The following is an 18,851-nucleotide window of genomic DNA, read 5'->3' on the forward strand; positions in this document are numbered from 1 at the left end:
CTTCCCCAGAGTGCTCTTCTTCTTTGCCAGCCTTGTCCCCCCCCCAAGCTCGTCCCCAGCCTCTACACTTGTAGACCTAATATTTTGATCCCCATCCCCCTGCCATACTAGTTTAAACCCCCCCGAACTGCACTAGCAAAACTCCCAGCCAGGATATTCGTGCTCTTCCAACTTAGTTGTGACCCGTGCTTCTTGTACAGGTGCCATCCTCTCCTGAAAACTTCCCATTGATCTAGGAAAATGAAGCCCTCCCTCCTGGACCAGTCCTTTAGCCAAGCATTCAATTGTACTAACTCCCTATTCTTAGCCTCACTGGCACGAGGGATTGGGAGCAGCCCAGAGATGGCCACCCTGGAGGCCCTATTTTTTAGTCTATTTCCCAACTCCCTGAATTGCTCTCGTAGGATCCTCTTGCTCTTCCTATCTATGTCATTTGCACCAATGTGTACAATGACATCCGTTTCTTTATCTTCCCCTTTTAAGATGCCTCCTATCCGCTTGGAGACATCCATTACCCCAGCACCAGGTAGGCAGACTACCATCCTGGAGTCCCGTTCGCACCCACAGAATCGCCTGTCCGTGCCTCTAACCAACGCATCCCCCACCACTATTGCTCTCCTAACCCCTCTCTTTCCTTTCCGGGCCACAGAGCCTGACTCTGTGCCAGTGACCTGGTCACTGTGGCTTACCCCTGGAGATTCATCCTCATCCACACTATCCAAAACAATATACTTGTTTTGGAGTGAGACAACCACAGGTGACCCCTCCACTAATTGCTCACTCCCCTCCCCTCTCACACCTGTCGCCGAGCCCTTCCTCTTATGAGAGACAGCCACTGGAGTACTCTCTGGTACGTTACCCTTCTGACCTTTACTCCTCCTAACTGTGACCCACGTGTCTTCCTCCCGATGCCCCGGTGTAACTAGTTCCCTATAACTCATGTCAATTATTCTCTCATTCTCCCTGACTAGACCAAGGTCAGCAATCTGCAGCTCCAGTTCCGTGACGCGGTCCCTCAGGAGCTGCAGTTCCACGCACCTGGCGCAAATGTGGTCCTCCGGGAGGCTTGGTGTTTCCAGGAACTCCCACATCCCACACCGGAAGCACCGAACTGGCCTATCATTCATAGTTACCCTTTTCCTATATAGGTTTGGATAAAAATAACTTACCCTGCCTCGCCCTTTCTGCCTAAGCCCTGTGAGCCAAAGCCCTGACAGCTTTCACTCAGCTTCCCACTCACTCCACTGCCTGCTCCCGACGCTGCCCGCTGTATAGAGTGACTTTTATACTAAAAAACACAATCTCCCAGAATCCCCTGCAGAAGGTGGTGAAGAAGGCATATGGTATGCTTGCCTTTATAGGACGGGGTATAGTGTATAAAAGCTGGAGTCTGATGATGCAGCTGTATAGAACGCTGGTTAGGCCACATTTGGAGTACTGCGTCCAGTTCTGGTCGCCGCACTACCAGAAGGACGTGGAGGCGTTGGAGAGAGTGCAGAGAAGGTTTACCAGGATGTTGCCTGGAATGGAGGATCTTAGCTATGAGGAGAGATTGGGTAAACTGGGGTTGTTCTCCCTGGAAAGATGGAGAATGAGGGGAGATCTAATAAAGGTGTACAAGATTATGAAGGGGATAGATAGGGTGAACGGTGGGAAGCTTTTTCTCAGATCAGAAGTGACGATCACGAGGGGTCATGGGCTCAAGGTGAGAGGGGCGAAGTATAACTCAGATAATAGAGCGATGTTTTTTACACAGAGGGTGGTGGGGGCCTGGAATGCGCTGCCAAGTAGGGTGGTGGAGGCAGACACGCTGACATCGTTTAAGACTTAACTGGATAGTCACATGAGCAGCCTGGGAATGGAGGGATACAAACGATTGGTCTAGTTGGACCAAGGAGCGGCACAGGCTTGGAGGGCCGAAGGGCTGTTTCCTGTGCTGTATTGTTCTTTGTAAGGTCCTTTATCAGGTAAAATATCACCCTCAACTTCATGAGCCCTTATCTTCCCCATTAATCTTTTGTATGACACCTTATCGAATGCCTTTTGGAAATCCAGGTGCACTACATCTCCTGGTTCCCTTTTATCTACCCTACTCGTTACATTCTCCGAAAACTCTGGTAAATTTGTCAAATTTACTTTGCTTTAGTAGAACTATGTTGACTTGTTCTAATCATTCTATGCTTTTCTAAGTGCATTGTTAAGACTTTATTAATAATAGATTCCAGCATTTTCCCAACAACTGATATTAGGCTAACTGGCCTGTAGTTCACTTTTTTTACTCTCTCCCTCCTTGAAAAGTGATGTAACATTTGTCAACTTGCAAACCAATAGGACTGTCCCCGAATCTCAGGAATTTTGGAAAACAATAGTTAGCACGTAGAACCCAAATGTGCAAGTCATCAGATCGGGGGGATTTGTTGGATTTTTAAGTTTCACCAGTACTTTTTCTCCACTGATATTAATTTCCTTAATATTCTCGCTCTTTTTAGCCTCTAGATTGCCATCTATTTCTGGTATGAAATTTGTGTCTTCTACTGTGAAGACAGACAGAAAATATTTGTTCAGTGCCTCTTACCATTTCCTCATTCTCTATGATAATTACTCCTGTTTCTGCTTCTAAGGGACCAGTGTTTACTTTAGTTACTCTTTTCCTCTTTGCGTACTTTTTTACAATTTGTTTTTATATTTCTGGATTGTTTCCTCTTGCATTTCGTTCTTTCCTCAAGCCCTCAAGCTAATGCATCAAGCTAATCCATATAAAAGTCAATTGCTGCTATTCCTTCCTAACTTCCAGTCATATAAAATAACAAAATTCTATCAATACACAACAGGGCTGTTAGCATCGTAAAAGGCAGATTCAATTTTCGGGACGAGGTTTTTCCATAAGTAATGGCTTAGAGCAAAACTTTGATTTTGCTGTTTACTCTAAATTCTTGCTTTTGATTTATACAAATACTGTAAAATCCATAGTTAGTTTTCTGAAACAAAGGTTATGATACCAACCTACTTGTGTAGGGGGAAAACTATCAACTCCTGCAGTAGGCAGCATACTACAGTAATACGATTTTGTTCTGTACTCTATTCTGAAAATACATTTCCTTTGCAATGTCATAGTAAACCAACTTCCCATTACAGGAGCAAAGGAAGAACTTGTATTATTCAAACTTCTTTCATGACAATGTCTTCCAAAATGCTTTACAGAGGATGAAATACATATGAAGTCTCATCACTGATGTAATGTGTAAACATATGTGAAAGTGACATATGTTGTAATGTCACTTTCCTCCACAAATGCGTATTTGCACTCTTTTGTGCTCTCCTTTTGTTTACCTCTTATTTACATGTTTGGCATCTCCCTAGCTAGAATTTTTTTTTTAAATTAACCTAAATTAAAAATGTTTATTTAAAAGTGAGTTACCTGGGAGGTTCCCCCTCATTGTTCCACTGGAGCAAGCTGAGAGGGAGTGATTGGAGGCAGCAGTGCTGGTGAGAGATTAATTGAATTGTTTATTTAATTAGTCAGCTAGTGTGTGTTTTATTTTGGCCTTTACTTTTGCAGCAGTATTTTAAGTTTAAAGTGAAAACTGGAAGTGGGCTGCTAAGGAGTCTGGGAAGGTTTTTTAAGCGCGTGAAGTATAAAAGGTAGGCTGCAGTTTACAGCGGGCAGCGTCGGGAGCGGGCAGTGGAGTGCGTGGGAAGCAGAGTGTGAGCTATAAGGCTTTGGCTCACAGGGCTTAGGCAGAAAGGACGCGCAGGGGTGAGTTTAATTCATTTTTGCTGTTTCTACCTGGTACTGGCAAGGTATCTAGAGGGGATGGGTGTGCAGGCAGTGCTATGTTCCTCTTGCACTATGTTTGAGGTGAGGGACGACGACAGTGTCCCTGCTGATTACATCTGTGGGAAGTGCACCCATCTGCAACTCCTCCAAAACCGTGTTAGGGAACTGGAGCTGGAGTTGGATGAACTTAGGATCATTAGGGACGCAGAGGTGGCCATAGACAGAAGCTTTAGGAATACAGTTACTCCGAGGAATGAAAACAGATGGGTGACGGTGAGAGGGGCTGGGAGGAAGCAGTCCGTGCAGGGATCCCCGGTGGTCATTCCCCTTAGCAACAAGTATTCCGCTTTGGATACGGTTGAGGGGGATGACATACCAGTGGTGAGCTGCAGTGAGAGGATCTCCAGCACTGTCCGTCTCTGTGGCTCGGGAGGGTAAGGGGCAGAGCGGGGGAGGACAATAGTTATTGGGGACTCGTTAGTTAGAGGGATAGATAGGAGGTTCTGTGGCAGCAAAAGAGACTCACGGATGGTATGTTGCCTACCGGATGCCAAGGTCCGTGACGTCTCAGACCGTGTTTTCCGGATTCTGAAGGGGGAGGGGAAACAGTCACAAGTCGTGGTACACATTGGTACCAATGACATAGGTAAGAGAAGGGACAGGGATTTAAAGCAAGAATTTCTGGAGCTGGGCTGGAAGCTGAGAGCCAAGACAAAACATGTGGTCATCTCTGGTACGTTGCCGGTGCCACGTGATAGCGAGTTGAGGAACAGGGAGAGAGTGCAGTTAAACATGTGATTGCAGGGATGGTGTAGGAGGGAGGGCTTCAGATACGTGGATAATTGGAACACATTCTGGGGAAGGTGGGACCTGTACAAACAGGACGGGGTGCACCTGAACCAGAGGGGCACCAATATCCTAGGAGGGAAATTTGTTACGGCTCTTCAGGGGGGTTTAAACTAATTTGTCAGGGGAGTGGGAAAAGGAGTTGCAGTCCAGAAGTCAGTGAGGGTGGTGAGGGATTGGGGAAGGTATCAGGGTCAAGGGTGGGTACCGGTAGACAGGAAGGTGGGTTGAAGTGTGTCTACTTCAATGCAAGGAGCATCCGGAACAAGGTAGATGAACTTGGGGCGTGGATTGGTACTTGGGACTACGATATTGTGGCCATTACGGAGACGTGGGTAGAACAAGGACAGGAATGGTTGTTGGACGTTCCGGGGTATAGATGTTTCACTAAGTGTAGGGAAGCTGGTAAAAGAGGTGGAGGAGTGGCATTGTTAATCAAAGATAGTTTAACGGCTGCGGAAAGGCACTTCGAGGGGGATCTGCACACTGAGGTAATATGGGCTGAGGTTAGAAATAGGAAAGGAGCGGTCACGTTGTTAGGAGTTTACTATAGGCCCCCAAATAGTAATAGAGATGTGGAGGAAGAAATTGCTAAGCAGATTATGGATATGTGTGGGGGTCACAGGGTAGTTGTCATGGGGGACTTTAACTTTCCAAATATTGATTGGAACCTTTGTAGGTCAAATAGTTCGGATGGGGCAGTTTTTGTGCAGTGTGTGCAGGAGGGTTTCCTGACACAATATGTGGATAGGCCGACAAGAGGTGAGGCCACATTGGATTTGGTACTGGGAAATGAACCGGGCCAAGTGTTAGATTTGGTTGTGGGAGAGCACTTTGGAGATAGTGACCACAATTCGGTGTCTTTTGTTATTGCAATGGAGAGGGATTGGGCCGTACGGCAGGGCAAGGTTTACAATTGGGGGAGAGGTAATTATGATGCGATTAGGCAAGAATTAGGGGGCATAAGTTGGGAACAGAAACTGTCAGAGAAAGGAACTGATGAAAAGTGGAACTTTTTCAAGGAACAAATACTGGATGTCCTTGATAGGTATGTCCCTGTCAGGCAGGGAGGAAATGGCCGAGTGAGGGAACCATGGTTCACGAAAGAGGTGAAATGTCTTGTGAAAAGGAAGAGGGAAGCTTATGTAGGGATGAGGAAACAAGGTTCAGATGGCTCGATTGAGGGTTACAAGTTAGCAAGGAATGAGCTGAAAAAGGGGCTTAGGAGAGCTAGGAGGGGACACGAGAAGTCCTTGGCGGGTCGGATCAAGGAAAACCCCAAGGCTTTTTACTCTTATGTGAGGAATAAAAGAATGACCAGGGTGAGGTTAGGGCCGGTCAAGGACAGTAGTGGGAACTTGTGTATGGAGTCAGTAGAGATAGGCGAGGTGATGAATGAATACTTTTCTTCAGTGTTCACCAAGGAGAGGGGCTATGTTTTTCAGGAAGAGAAGGTGTTACAGGCTAATAGGCTGGAGGAAATAGATGTTCGGAGGGAGGATGTCCTGGCAGTTTTGAATAAACTGAAGGTCGATAAGTCCCCTGGGCCTGATGAAATGTATCCTAGGATTCTTTGGGAGGCAAGGGATGAGATTGCAGAGCCTTTGGCTTTGATCTTTGGGTCCTCGCTGTCGACGGGGATGGTGCCAGAGGACTGGAGAATGGCGAATGTTGTTCCTCTGTTTAAGAAAGGGAATAGAAATGACCCTGGTAATTATAGACCGGTTAGTCTTACTTCGGTGGTTGGTAAATTGATGGAAAAGGTCCTTAGAGATGGGATTTACGACCATTTAGAAAGATGCGGATTAATCTGGGATAGTCAGCACGGATTCGTGAAGGGCAAGTCGTGCCTCACAAATTTGATAGAATTTTTTGAGGAGGTAACTAAGTGTGTTGATGAAGGTAGGGCAGTTGATGTCATATACATGGATTTTAGTAAGGCGTTTGATAAGGTCCCCATGGTCGGCTTATGATGAAAGTGAGGAGGTGTGGGATAGAGGGAAAGTTGGCCGATTGGATAGGTAACTGGCTGTCTGATCGAAGACAGAGGGTGGTGGTCGATGGAAAATTTTCGGATTGGAGGCAGGTTGCTAGCGGAGTGCCGCAGGGATCAGTGCTTGGTCCTCTGCTCTTTGTGATTTTTATTAATGACTTAGAGGAGGGGGCTGAAGGGTGGATCAGTAAATTTGCTGATGACACCAAGATTGGTGGAGTAGTGGATGAGGTGGAGGGCTGTTGTAGGCTGCAAAGAGACATAGATAGGATGCAAAGCTGGGCTGAAAAATGGCAAATGGAGTTTAACCCTGATAAATGTGAGGTGATTCATTTTGGTAGGACTAATTTAAATGTGGATTACAGGGTCAAAGGTAGGGTTCTGAAGACTGTGGAGGAACAGAGAGATCTTGGGGTCCATATCCACAGATCTCTAAAGGTTGCCACTCAAGTGGATAGAGCTGTGAAGAAGGCCTATAGTGTGTTAGCTTTTATTAACAGGGGGTTGGAGTTTAAGAGCCGTGGGGTTATGCTGCAACTGTACAGGACCTTGGTGAGACCACATTTGGAATATTGTGTGCAGTTCTGGTCACCTCACTATAAGAAGGATGTGGAAGCGCTGGAAAGAGTGCAGAGGAGATTTACCAGGATGCTGCCTGGTTTGGAGGGTAGGTCTTATGAGGAAAGGTTGAGGGAGCTAGGGCTGTTCTCTCTGGAGCGGAGGAGGCTGAGGGGAGACTTAATAGAGGTTTATGAAATGATGAAGGGGATAGATAGAGTGAACGTTCAAAGACTATTTCCTCGGGTGGATGGAGCTATTACAAGGGGGCATAACTATAAGGTTCGTGGTGGGAGATATAGGAAGGATATCAGAGGTAGGTTCTTTACGCAGAGTGGTTGGGGTGTGGAATGGACTGCCTGCAGTGATAGTAGAGTCAGACACTTTAGGAACATTTAAGCGGTTATTGGATAGGCACATGGAGCACACCAGGATGATAGGGAGTGGGATAGCTTGATCTTGGTTTCAGATAAAGCTCGGCACAACATCGTGGGCCGAAGGGCCTGTTCTGTGCTGTACTGTTCTATGTTCTATGTACTAATCCCAAGTAGGCTTACATTATCACTGCAATGAAGTTACTGTGAAAATCGCCTAGTCGCCACCCTCCGGCACCTATTCAGGTACACTGAGGGCAAATTTAGCATGGCCAATGCACCTGACCAGCACAGCTTTCGGACTTTCATAATTTCATAAGATGACAATAAAATGCACCGTGCAAAACTATGTCTATTTTCCAATTATTTGTGAAGAAATTATAAATCATGAATTTTTCTTGAATTATACAATTCAATTATTGACTTCTAATTTTGTGTATCTGCTTAAGATCCTACATCTGGATTTGGTACTGTGCATAGATATCCAAATTCTGGCTTTTTAAGAATTTGGTTAGACAAGATGTATGTCATCTAATAAAATTGTACATTTGTTTTTATTCAGGTTATTCCAGTAGAGCGTTTGGTTAAAGGTCGCTTTCAGGATAACTTAGAATTCATCCAATGGTTCAAGAAGTTTTTTGATGCAAACTACGATGGTAAAGAATATGATCCTGTGCTTGCTCGACAAGGTCAAGATGCTATTCCACCACCCAATCCTGGTGAACAGATTTTTAATTTGCCAAAGAAGGCAGTAAGTTCTCCAAGTGCAGGTAATAGCATTATATATTAATATATATATGTATAGTACCTTGTGGTCTTGTCATATTTAGACTTAACAATATGCTGTCACCTCTGCATGTTCTTCTATTCATGCTATCTTTTTTATGATTAATCTTTTCAGTCCTTTACTAATTGCAGTTTGTCTATAGCAATCCTACAGGTCTTCTGTGTGTCCAGTGTCTGTGCATTGTAGCTTCCTGTTCATCAACTTTGTGCTAACTCTGAATGACATCTGCAAACGAGCTCTGTTTGCACATAAACACCAGTTATTGCCACTGCTCCTCTACTGCCACCAACACTAGAAATATTTCTATATTCTTCAGATGTTTAACATTAAGTTCTGGATGAGTCAGATTTCCTACAACAATCACTAAAGCTGAAGCCACTTGTTTAATTCTTTCACAACATTGGCATGCCTCTGGCATTAACTTCCATGATTGCTTATTCAGATTTAGCCTGGTGGTGTGCTGTTTTGCCATTCTGTTCAACCTTGAGCTTAATTCCTATTTCACGTAGTGGTCCCATCAGAAAGATCACTATCTTCTAACCTTGTAATATTGCCTACTTAGGCTTCAACTTCTTCCTGCTAACAAACATTGCAGAAAACCTTCATCTCGTGGATTGATTTTTTTTTTAACTCATCCTCTTTACTTTGCCCGCCCGCCCTCCCTCCCTCCCCAGGCCAGTCCAGGAAAAGAATTACCAAGTGCCTTATTTTTAAACTTGACCTCAGCTTTTAATGTGTTGATTCACTGCAACAACAACTTCCACTATATAGTACATTTAACTTAATAAAATGTTCTGAGGCACTTCAAAGAAATAATATGAAGCACAACGACATTAAGCTGCTTAAGGTGATAAGCTGATGACCAAAAACTTGGTCCTAAACATAGGTTTTTAAGGAATGTCTAAAAGAGGAAAGGAGTGGTGAAGCCAATTCCAGAGCTTAGAGCCTTGGCATAGTCACTAATCGTGGAGGGATTAAAATAGGAGATGCACAAGGGACCAAAGTTAGAGTTATGCAGATACCTCTGAAGGTTGTGTGGCTAGATGAGCTCAGAGGTAGACAGTGCTGAGGTCAGGAATGGATTTGAAAACAAGGATGAGAATTTTAAAGTTGAGGCATTGGTTAATCAGAAGCCAGTGTAAGGCAATGAGCATGGGGTGATGGGTGTACAAACATACTGCATGAAAGGACACAGGCAGCTGAGTTTTTGAATAACCTCAGGTTTATGGAGTAGGAATGTAAGAAGTTGGCCAGAAGTGTGTTGGAATATTCATCTTTAAAGGCAAAGAATGAGAGATCTGGCAGAAGATGAGCTAAGGTGGGGCCGAGTTGGGCAATGTTTGGAGTCTTGGTGATGGCATGGATCTGTGGGCGAAGCTCAAGAGTCAAATATGATACCAAGGTTGTGAACAGTCTGGTTTAGCCTCAGACATTTCACAGGAAGGATGGAGTTGATGGCTAGAGAACAGAGTTTGTGGCAGGAGCTGAGGGTGACTTCTACACTCTTCCCAATGTTTAATTGGAGAAAATTACTGACTATCAAGTGTTGGGTGTCAGGTAATTACTGTTAGTTTAAAGATGGAGGAGTCAAAGAGGTGATGGTGTGGTGCAGCTGGGTGTTGTCACTGTACATGTGAAAATTAATGCTGTGTTTTCAAATTATGTCATTGAGGAGCAGCAAGGGGGTGAGAAATAGAGGGCCAAGGATATATCCTTGGGAGACAGCAGAGAAAACAGAGCTCAAGAGCAGCCAGATAAGTTCCACAACCCTCCAAAATATCTGCACTATAATTTTGATTTCATGTGAATCCTCCATGATTAGACAGAACAAAAATGAATGAATGCAATGCCACCCACCTAGACGACACTGGAAAGCTATGTGATGACTATGTTCTGGTCAACCATGTTAAAGGGTCCCGACAGGTCAAGAAGGCCAGAACCACAGGCTGTCACTTCTGACTTTAAGAAGTGTTTTAGTATTGTGTTGGTTGGAAACCTGATTGGAACATGGAATTTTGGAAAAGGTGCTAATAATAGTAACCTGCCCATGTATATTCACATGCTTCAAAAATAATTGGTGGTAATGTATCAAGATGAAAGCAATTTTTCACAAGGATGGGCCTTTTTATTAGAACAAACTGTTGAAAATCAAAGGACCAGGTGTAAGACAATGGCCAGAATTCTCCGACTTTGTTCCTGGCTGGAATTCTCCAGTCCCACTACTTTGAATGGAGATATTGCTGAGCGCCAAATTATCTGTTCTCGTTGGTAGTGAGAGCAGGGAGTACAACATTGGAGAATTTTGGCCATTGTCAGGGTGTGGCAAAAGATGATTTGTGAACAATCTGGCATTATTAATCGTGAGTATATGAGTGATAACAAGTGCAACTCAAAATCTCCAGCCATTTTAATTGGAATGGCAGCAGCTTTAAAATGTCTCCAATTGGCTTCGTCCTGGACAGTAGTTTCATATATAAGTCCTGAGATGTATCTGAGGTAGAGGAGACCAATATGAGGTCCCATAGCACCATCTGTGCTTAACCAGAAAATTCCTTCATGATGAATTTGACTTTATTGGAGTGATGGATGTTCAAATGAAATGTCATGGCAAGTATGTTAGTATTGACTGACATCTAACTTTAGTCAATCTGTAGGCAGCATTATTTTTCATTAATGGATTAATTCTCTTCCAATTTATATTAAATGTGCAGTTCAGTAGATTTGCATAAAACTTTCCCAATTCTAAGTTGACTGTTTCTTCTATTGTCTATTTTAATACAATTATTCTTAGAATGTGAATGATGAACTATTATTTTATTTTGACACATTTTGTCCTTAATTCAATTGAATGATTATCTTTCATACATTATATTTCTTGCTCACTCCTTTTACCATTAGTTTGGAATTAACCTGTCTTCCCCCTGCTTTCTGTCTTGCAATTAATTTTAACTTTACATCATTTGTATGACATTTTTGCAAGTGTTATATGTTTAACAAGTGAAACAAATTATGGTTTCACCAATAACTTTAATTAATTTCCTCCTTTGTGCTTTGAGGGGATGCCTTTTGCAGAACACAAAGTTACAGAAAGAGAATAATTGTAATTTACTGATCAGAATTTTAACTTCCACATGTTACATTGGAAGAATAAGAAGTATGCATTTAAGTAATGCAACATCAAATGTCACTTGAAAGTAGTCAAAATCATTTTTTAATTAGCAGTCCGGGCTGAACTTTTAAACCATATTTTTTCCAAGTCACTCATGGAACCTTAATGACAACTAAGGAAACCAGATTAATGATGTTCTTAGCCACATAATATTAAAGATGCCAGGAAGAATAAGTATTTGGTCCACTTACCCCACCAATCACAAGCTGTTTTAATAGTTTACAGAAGGATTAATTTTGATTCACTGAGGTACTTTTTAAAAAGAATTGTGGCTATATATAGCCATTATTTCCAACTAAATTCTACCGGGCAATTTCCAATGTTATAGATAAAAACCTCTGGAAAAAATTTGAAAGCCTCCTCACAATACTAGGTAGTATTAAAGCAAATTCCATGCAGTTTTTGTTGTTTATTTTCAATTATGTTTCTTAGGATGAAAATAGACATCAATGGGATATCATAACTTGCAATAATATTCAAATTTTGGTTCTTTAATTCACTTTTAATTCCTTCTCAAGCCAAATGAGAATTATATTGCTCTCATTGCACTTTAGATTGTAGATCATATAAACCTGCATGAAAGTAACTGTGTATCAGAATTTACAATAATTAAAAAAGTTGTTCAGGTGGTTCAATTTGTGCCCCAATGGTAGGTGCTGCTGCTCCAAAAAGCACTCCATCTCCTAAATCAGCGCCAACACCATCTAGGCCAACTTCAGCTCAAGCTAGAAAGGCACCAGGAGCAAAAAGTGGTGGTGATGCAGAATCACATATTGCACAATTGAATGAGCAGGTATGTGGTAGTAAGTCTGAACTTTCCAGTAATTATCTACTCAGAATTGATGAATACTATCAGAGGTTTAGCTCAAGTTTAATCCTGATGAACATAAATTCATGAATAAGGAATTATTTGCTGAGTAAGGTATTTTAGGTTTTCTTTCCTCTTTATACTTTGCACGTCACACTTCAGATACATTCAGGCCAGCAGTTCACTAGCAGGGCTACTGCTGTTTGTGTGTCATGGAGTACTTCCGCACTTGCCATCTTGGGATTGGTCATTTTCTCCTCTGCACCCAAAACCCACTAGCCCCTTAAGTTGGAGCTTCTGTAATTACTGATAAAGCCAATTTTAATGCCATTTTGATATAAAAGCAAAATGCTGCAGATACTGGAAATCTAAAATAAAAATAAAAGTCCTGAAAAAACTCAGCAAGCCTGGCAGCATCTGGAGATAGAAGTAGTTAATATTTCAAGTCCTATATGACTCTTCAGTTCCTAAGAAGAGTTATTCAACTCGATATTAACTCTTTCTCTCTCCACAGACGCTGAATTTTTTCAACACTTTGTTTTTATTAAATATCACATCATATTGATAAATGTTAATTTGTTTTGAAGTAAAAATTGGTATTGCTAAGTGTTGAACATTTTTTCTTTGAAATAGATTTTAGGTTTGGCTTAACGTCTTTATTTGTATGTGCTGTAGTGCCAATTTAGATCTTTGAAGCTGCTAAATAATATTTTTAAATGGGCCAAAATAGGCAAAAATTTCCTCAATGCTATATTTGCCCATGCCATTATTTATCTTTAAAACTAGCCAATTAATGGAGCAGGTCTTGGCTTTTAATTCTCTGCGACATTTAAAAAGTACTGAATTAATGTAAAGGTGCAATAAAAGAAAATTACAGATAGAGCAGATTATAATATCTTTTATATGTGTTCCGCCGCAGCATATTCTTAACTTCTGATTTTTGTTTTTACATTTATCAACAACCCTAATTAAGGCAGTAGAACTTGCATGTAACTAATTCTACTACTGAATCAGGCTTGGTTAATATACTTAACAGGAAGGAGTCGAGCATAATTAAGATATTATATGAAAAGAGGGTAAGTATACTTGGCTACTTTTGAATACATTCTAGTGATTGGAAACACCAGCAATATGAAGAAGCTGGTGGTTGTCTTGACCTTTCACCACCATTTGTGGAAGAAAATATTTACCTACTTAACCTGACTAACTACGTTGGTCGTAATATGCAATTTAATAACACCCAGATGCATATTGAGATGGTTATGTTGCATCATACAATTGTCTGGACTACAGTATTGCAGGACGTTTGGTTGAATTATGGTTATTCTTTATTCCAAAACATGATACCGTGGGTTGTCCAAATGAGCCATGAGGGTTGATTTTTTTTGTTTTGGCTCCCCAGGGTGCAGGGGGTGATGAGGTAGGTGGTATACATTTATTGAGACCCTGATTTACAAGCTCTGTAGTTGCATTTGGTATGCATACATGATTGGCAGCGTGATTGAGGCTACTCACTTCGAAAATCTGTGACCAGGTAGATAGAATACAAACTTAACCACAGGTGTTTCAATTTAAATTTTTTACTCTCTCAAAATGACTGCTTATGGTGTTGAATAAGCAAACAAGAGAACCACCAGTGAGGTGAAGATAATTGCTTTCATGTAGCATGGTAAGGTAAATAATTTGTCCCAAATATTGTCATGAAAAATATCTTTTGGAAGATGGATGGGAGCTGCCACTTCACTGTTCTTTCTATTAGAAAATTAAATAAAACAACTTTATGGTTGCCTATGGTTGGTAACATTGTCATGACATGCTCGCCAAAATCTTGCTGCTGTTTACGCTTGTGGGATCTTATGGTCTCGCCGACAGCACATCCCGCCGTGGGATTCTCAGCAGTGAGTGGTGTGTGTGAAGAGCATGCTGCTTCCCGCTGCGACAAACACACCATGGAAAGGGGCAGAAAATCCTGCCCTCTGCCTATTACTCTGCATAAGAGTAGAGTCTCCATGTGGTGTCAAATAAATGTAAAGTTAAAATGCTGCAGATGCTGGAAATTTGATATTATAAACAGAAAATGCTGGAAATATTCTGATCCGGCTGCATTTGTGGAGAGAAAATCAGTGTTAATGTTTTGGGTCTGTAATCTTTCATCAGAACCACAGACCCAGTTACAGACTTGAAATGGAAACTCTGTTTCTATCTACAGAGGATGCTCAACCTGCTGAATATTTTCCATATTTTCTGACCATATAAATGTAGTCTGGGTAAAATTGAAGTGTGTAGAGGCTAGAATGGATTGTGACAACACAATCATAGCAATATGAACCTGGACAGTGGAAGTCATTAATATACTGCTTCCAAACTCAACATATAGTTTGTAATACACTTCACATTGAGTTATTTAATCCTGAAAATTCAGTTGTGATGGCAAAATGTTTTAATTCTCTTTCTGGAGAAATCTGTTGGCAACAGATGTGGAAAGAACAACCTCCTCTGCGCAAGTTATCGAAAGGGATCGAGGATCATATTTAACCTGAATATATTGTAATGTTGAATATCAGTGTTGGAAATTAGTTGGATATTTTAAATGAGTTTTTTTCTACTTATAGCTAAAACATTCCTGAGACTCAGTTTGCAATGTTTTTTAATTATTATTTTTTCCACATGTGAGCAGGTGAGTTCATTAAAACTCGCACTTGAAGGAGTTGAGAAGGAGAGGGACTTTTACTTCGGGAAACTGAGAGAAATTGAACTAATCTGCCAAGAACATGGACAGGAGAATATTGACCTTGTTCAGCGACTCATGGATGTGCTATATGCTACCGATGTATGTACTGTTTTTTCAATTTATTTGCAAAAACATGTAGAAATACTGTATGTATTGATATATTTATTCCTAATTTGCAGGAGGGGTTTGCAGTACCAGATGAAGGTCAGGTACAGGGTGAAGAACTGACTCAGGAACCAGAAGAATATTAATTAGCAACGTGAACACTCACTTCGGAATGAAGAGCACACTGAAGACTTCATGGAATGAATTACTTCAGTTTGAACGTTAACGTTTTATCTTCCATATTCTGCAACAGCAAAGTACCGTATTCCGTACCCATTATCTTACCACCATGCATTTGCAGCAATTATCTTTCAGTATGAAAAAAATGTGGTAATTTTTGGGGTTAAATTAACACTTTGCATTATGGCTTATATTTTAGGCGGAAATATGGTTTTCCAAAATTATTGATGTCAAAAGTTTGGTATCCACCAATGAAAGTTTTATGAAGTATGTTTGGTGAGCAAAAATGCAGTATTACAAATTCAGACTCGCCCTGTATATTTTTCATGAAACCTGCTATGTGGAGACCAACCCATCACAGTTGCATTCTGCATATTACACAGGCAATGAGTGTCAGCCTATTTATATATGAAAACACCACTGAAGGAATGGATTCTTAATTCTCTGTAAAGAAAGTCTTATTAAGCTGTAACTCACTTGTTTTGAATTAATTATCCACGATTTGTTGCATGATGGGATAGATTTGTTTTCAAACGTAAATAATTGCTATTACTTTTATCTTTTTACTTATTTAATAATAAATTGGTTGTGTGTTTATATTTGTGGTCTGTGTGTAAAGGTCTTCATAAGAAAACTGTTAATACAGTGATATAATGTGCATATAAAATCACATTCATGAGCGCAAGTATTTAGATCATCAAAAGAATATTCTAACAGTCCTATTGTCACATTTAGACAGCTGAAAAATGAAAATAATAATAGTATGCAGACTGGATATGAGCTGGGAACTGCATCAATGCTAACAAAGCTACCAGAGTTTGAATGACATATCAGCTTTCCCTTGAGGCAAGATTTACTCGGCTTTGACCAGTTATAGAGTTCTTACAGGGCTGAAGGAGGCCATTTGGACAATTGAGTCCATGCTGGATACTTGCTAGAAATAGAAAACTATAGAGTTGCACCAATCATTCTAATTAGTGAGTCAGCCGATTCAATAATTCTGCAACAATAAATGTGGTATTTACTGACTGAAGTGTATAGCATGGATATTCAAGGGAAGAAATGAAAGGTAATTTTACAAAGCATTATATATGCAAATGAAAATCATACTTTGGGTATATTAGTGATATAGAAAGTAATAGCAAAACCTGTTAGATATGTACATATTGTACTCCTTTTTTTTTCTGAATTTAATACATGGGTTATGTATAAGAAAATATATGTACATTTCCATCATGAGTTTGTTCTCATGTTTGTATCTTGCTTTTTGTTCATTCTTCATTCTTGAGCTTTTTAAAAAAATAATTGTAATGGTTCTGTAAACTGTAACTAGGCTACTTTAGGTGTTTTAAGTATACAGAAATGTAAACTATTCTGCTTCTGGTTTATCTATTCCAGTTACAGAATTGAGTAATGAATTAAACTATACATTATTTTTAATACCTTTCCCATTATTTGGCAAATTACTTCCACCAAAAAGATTAGGTATTTGCCCACAAATCTGTTGAGGGAAAATAAATCTAAACTGCATTATCTCAAACTGAAGTCACAACAGATTTTATTGGAGGGGGGGGGGGGGAAGTTACAGATTCCTTTGTGTGAAGAAGTGCCTTGAATATTACTTCTTCACAGCCTCCCTCTAATTTTAAGGTTATTCCCACTTGTGCTAGAAATCCCCACCAGAAGGAATAGTTTTTCTCCATCTACCCGATCCAACACTTTCAATCATCTTGGACACCAAGTAAATTACTTGATTTTCTATACTATACAAGTCTAAATTATGTGACCTGCCCTCACCTAAAGCTTTTAGTCCCTGTATTTTTTTTAAACCCTCACCCATTTTACTAGGGGTTGCCACCATGTTGGGAGATCGTCGTTCGTCTCCTGTTAGTCATTCTTCCACTCCACTGCATTTAAGTCTCATCCTGCATTCTATCATCTAGTCTTCAGTCTTCCTTTTCTCCTTCCTAGCAGTCCTATCTCCATCACTCCATGTCCTTTTTCTCTTTCAGCAGTGTATGACCATACCATTTCAGTCTCCTCTTAGTATTTTCTTCAATTATTCTACAATCTTTACTGACCCTCTGATGTACTGGTTCCTTATCTTGTCCTTTCTCATCATTCCACACATCCATCTCAGCATCCACATCTCATTAGTATTAAGTTCTTCTCTTGATGTTTCTAAAGTTTCTGCACAAAATAAAAAGGTTGCTCTCTCAAACTTCCTTTCAGTTTCTGCAATAGTTTTCTACTGCATAATACTTTATTGTACTTTTTATAATTATTCCAACCAGAGCTAATACGCTGCTTAGTTTCCATTTCTATGCTCTATCTTCTGCCACCAGTGATCCCGGGTACTTGAAACTACTGACTTTTTTGAAGTCTTCACCCATATAACCTTCACACCGCCACTCTGATCCTCTTTAGGCCCAAACTGAAAGTTCAAATATTGGGTTTTTGCTCCACTGATTTTAATATGCCTTTCTTCCAGTGCTTTTCTCCAGATACTCAGTCACATCCTCATTCTCCCCACCATATAGCTCAATGTCATCTGCAAACATCATTGATGATGGCACATCCTGTCTCATTTGCTTAGAGCATTTATGGTTCAATCTCACGGGATCCAGGGTGAGGTATCTAAATGGATACAAAATTGGCTTCTTGAAAGAAGCCAGAGGGTGGTTGTAAAGGGTTTTTCAAACTGGAGGCCAGTGACCAGCAGTGTGTTTCAGGGATCAGTGCCGTGTCCAGTGTTATTTGTCATTTATATTAATGATTTGGACGAGAATATAGGAGGCATGGTTAGTAAGTTTGCAGATGACACCAAGATTGGTGGCATAGTGGACAGTAAAGAAGGTTATCTCAGATTGCAACCGGATCTTGATCAATTGGGCCAGTGGGCTGACGAATGGCAGATGGAGTTTAATTTAGACAAATGCGAGGTGATGCATTTTGGTAGATTGAACCAGGGCGGGACTTACTCAGTTAATGGTAGGGCGTTGGGGGGACTTGCAGAACAAAGAGATCTAGGGGTACATGTTCATAGCTCCTTGAAAGTGGAGTCACAGGTGGACAGAGTGGTGAAGAAGGCATTCAGCATGCTTGGTTTCATCGGTCAGAACATTGAATGCAGGAATTGGGACGTCTTGTTGAAGTTGTACAAGACATTGGTAAGGCCACACTTGGAATATTGTGTGCAGTTCTGGTCACATTATAGAAATGATATTAAACTAGAAAGGGTGCAGAAGAGATTTACAAGGGATGCTACCAGGACTTGATGGATTGAGTTATAAGGAGATGCTGGATAGACTGGGACTTTTTTCTCTGGAGCTTAGGAAGCTGAGGGGTGATCTTATAGAGGTCTATAAAATAATGAGGGGCATAGATCAGCTGGATCGTCAATATCTTTTCCCAAAGGTAAGGGAGTCTAAAACTAGAGGGCATAGGTTTAAGGTGAAAGGGGAGAGATACAAAAGTGTCCAGAGGGGCAATTTTCTCAGAGGGTGGTGAGCATCTGGAACA

The 18,851-nt window shown here is 40.9% G+C and overlaps 1 protein-coding gene across 3 annotated transcripts in view; it reads left to right on the forward strand.

Moving 5' to 3' along the window:
- Positions 1-17,554, forward strand: part of mapre2 (microtubule-associated protein, RP/EB family, member 2) — a 128,526-nt gene extending 110,972 nt beyond the window's left edge. For all 3 annotated transcript variants that reach the window (XM_078216136.1, XM_078216135.1, XM_078216134.1), the window contains exons 4-7: positions 8,112-8,319; positions 12,159-12,298; positions 14,991-15,143; positions 15,224-17,554. In XM_078216136.1, coding sequence (XP_078072262.1) covers positions 8,112-8,319; positions 12,159-12,298; positions 14,991-15,143; positions 15,224-15,295 — 573 coding nt within the window. In that variant the 3' untranslated portion in view covers positions 15,296-17,554. The remainder of the gene's footprint in view (positions 1-8,111; positions 8,320-12,158; positions 12,299-14,990; positions 15,144-15,223) is intronic.
- The last annotated feature ends 1,297 nt before the right edge of the window (positions 17,555-18,851 follow it).

This window comes from Mustelus asterias, chromosome 7 (genome assembly GCF_964213995.1).
Source record: "Mustelus asterias chromosome 7, sMusAst1.hap1.1, whole genome shotgun sequence".
Classification (NCBI taxonomy): domain Eukaryota; kingdom Metazoa; phylum Chordata; class Chondrichthyes; order Carcharhiniformes; family Triakidae; genus Mustelus; species Mustelus asterias.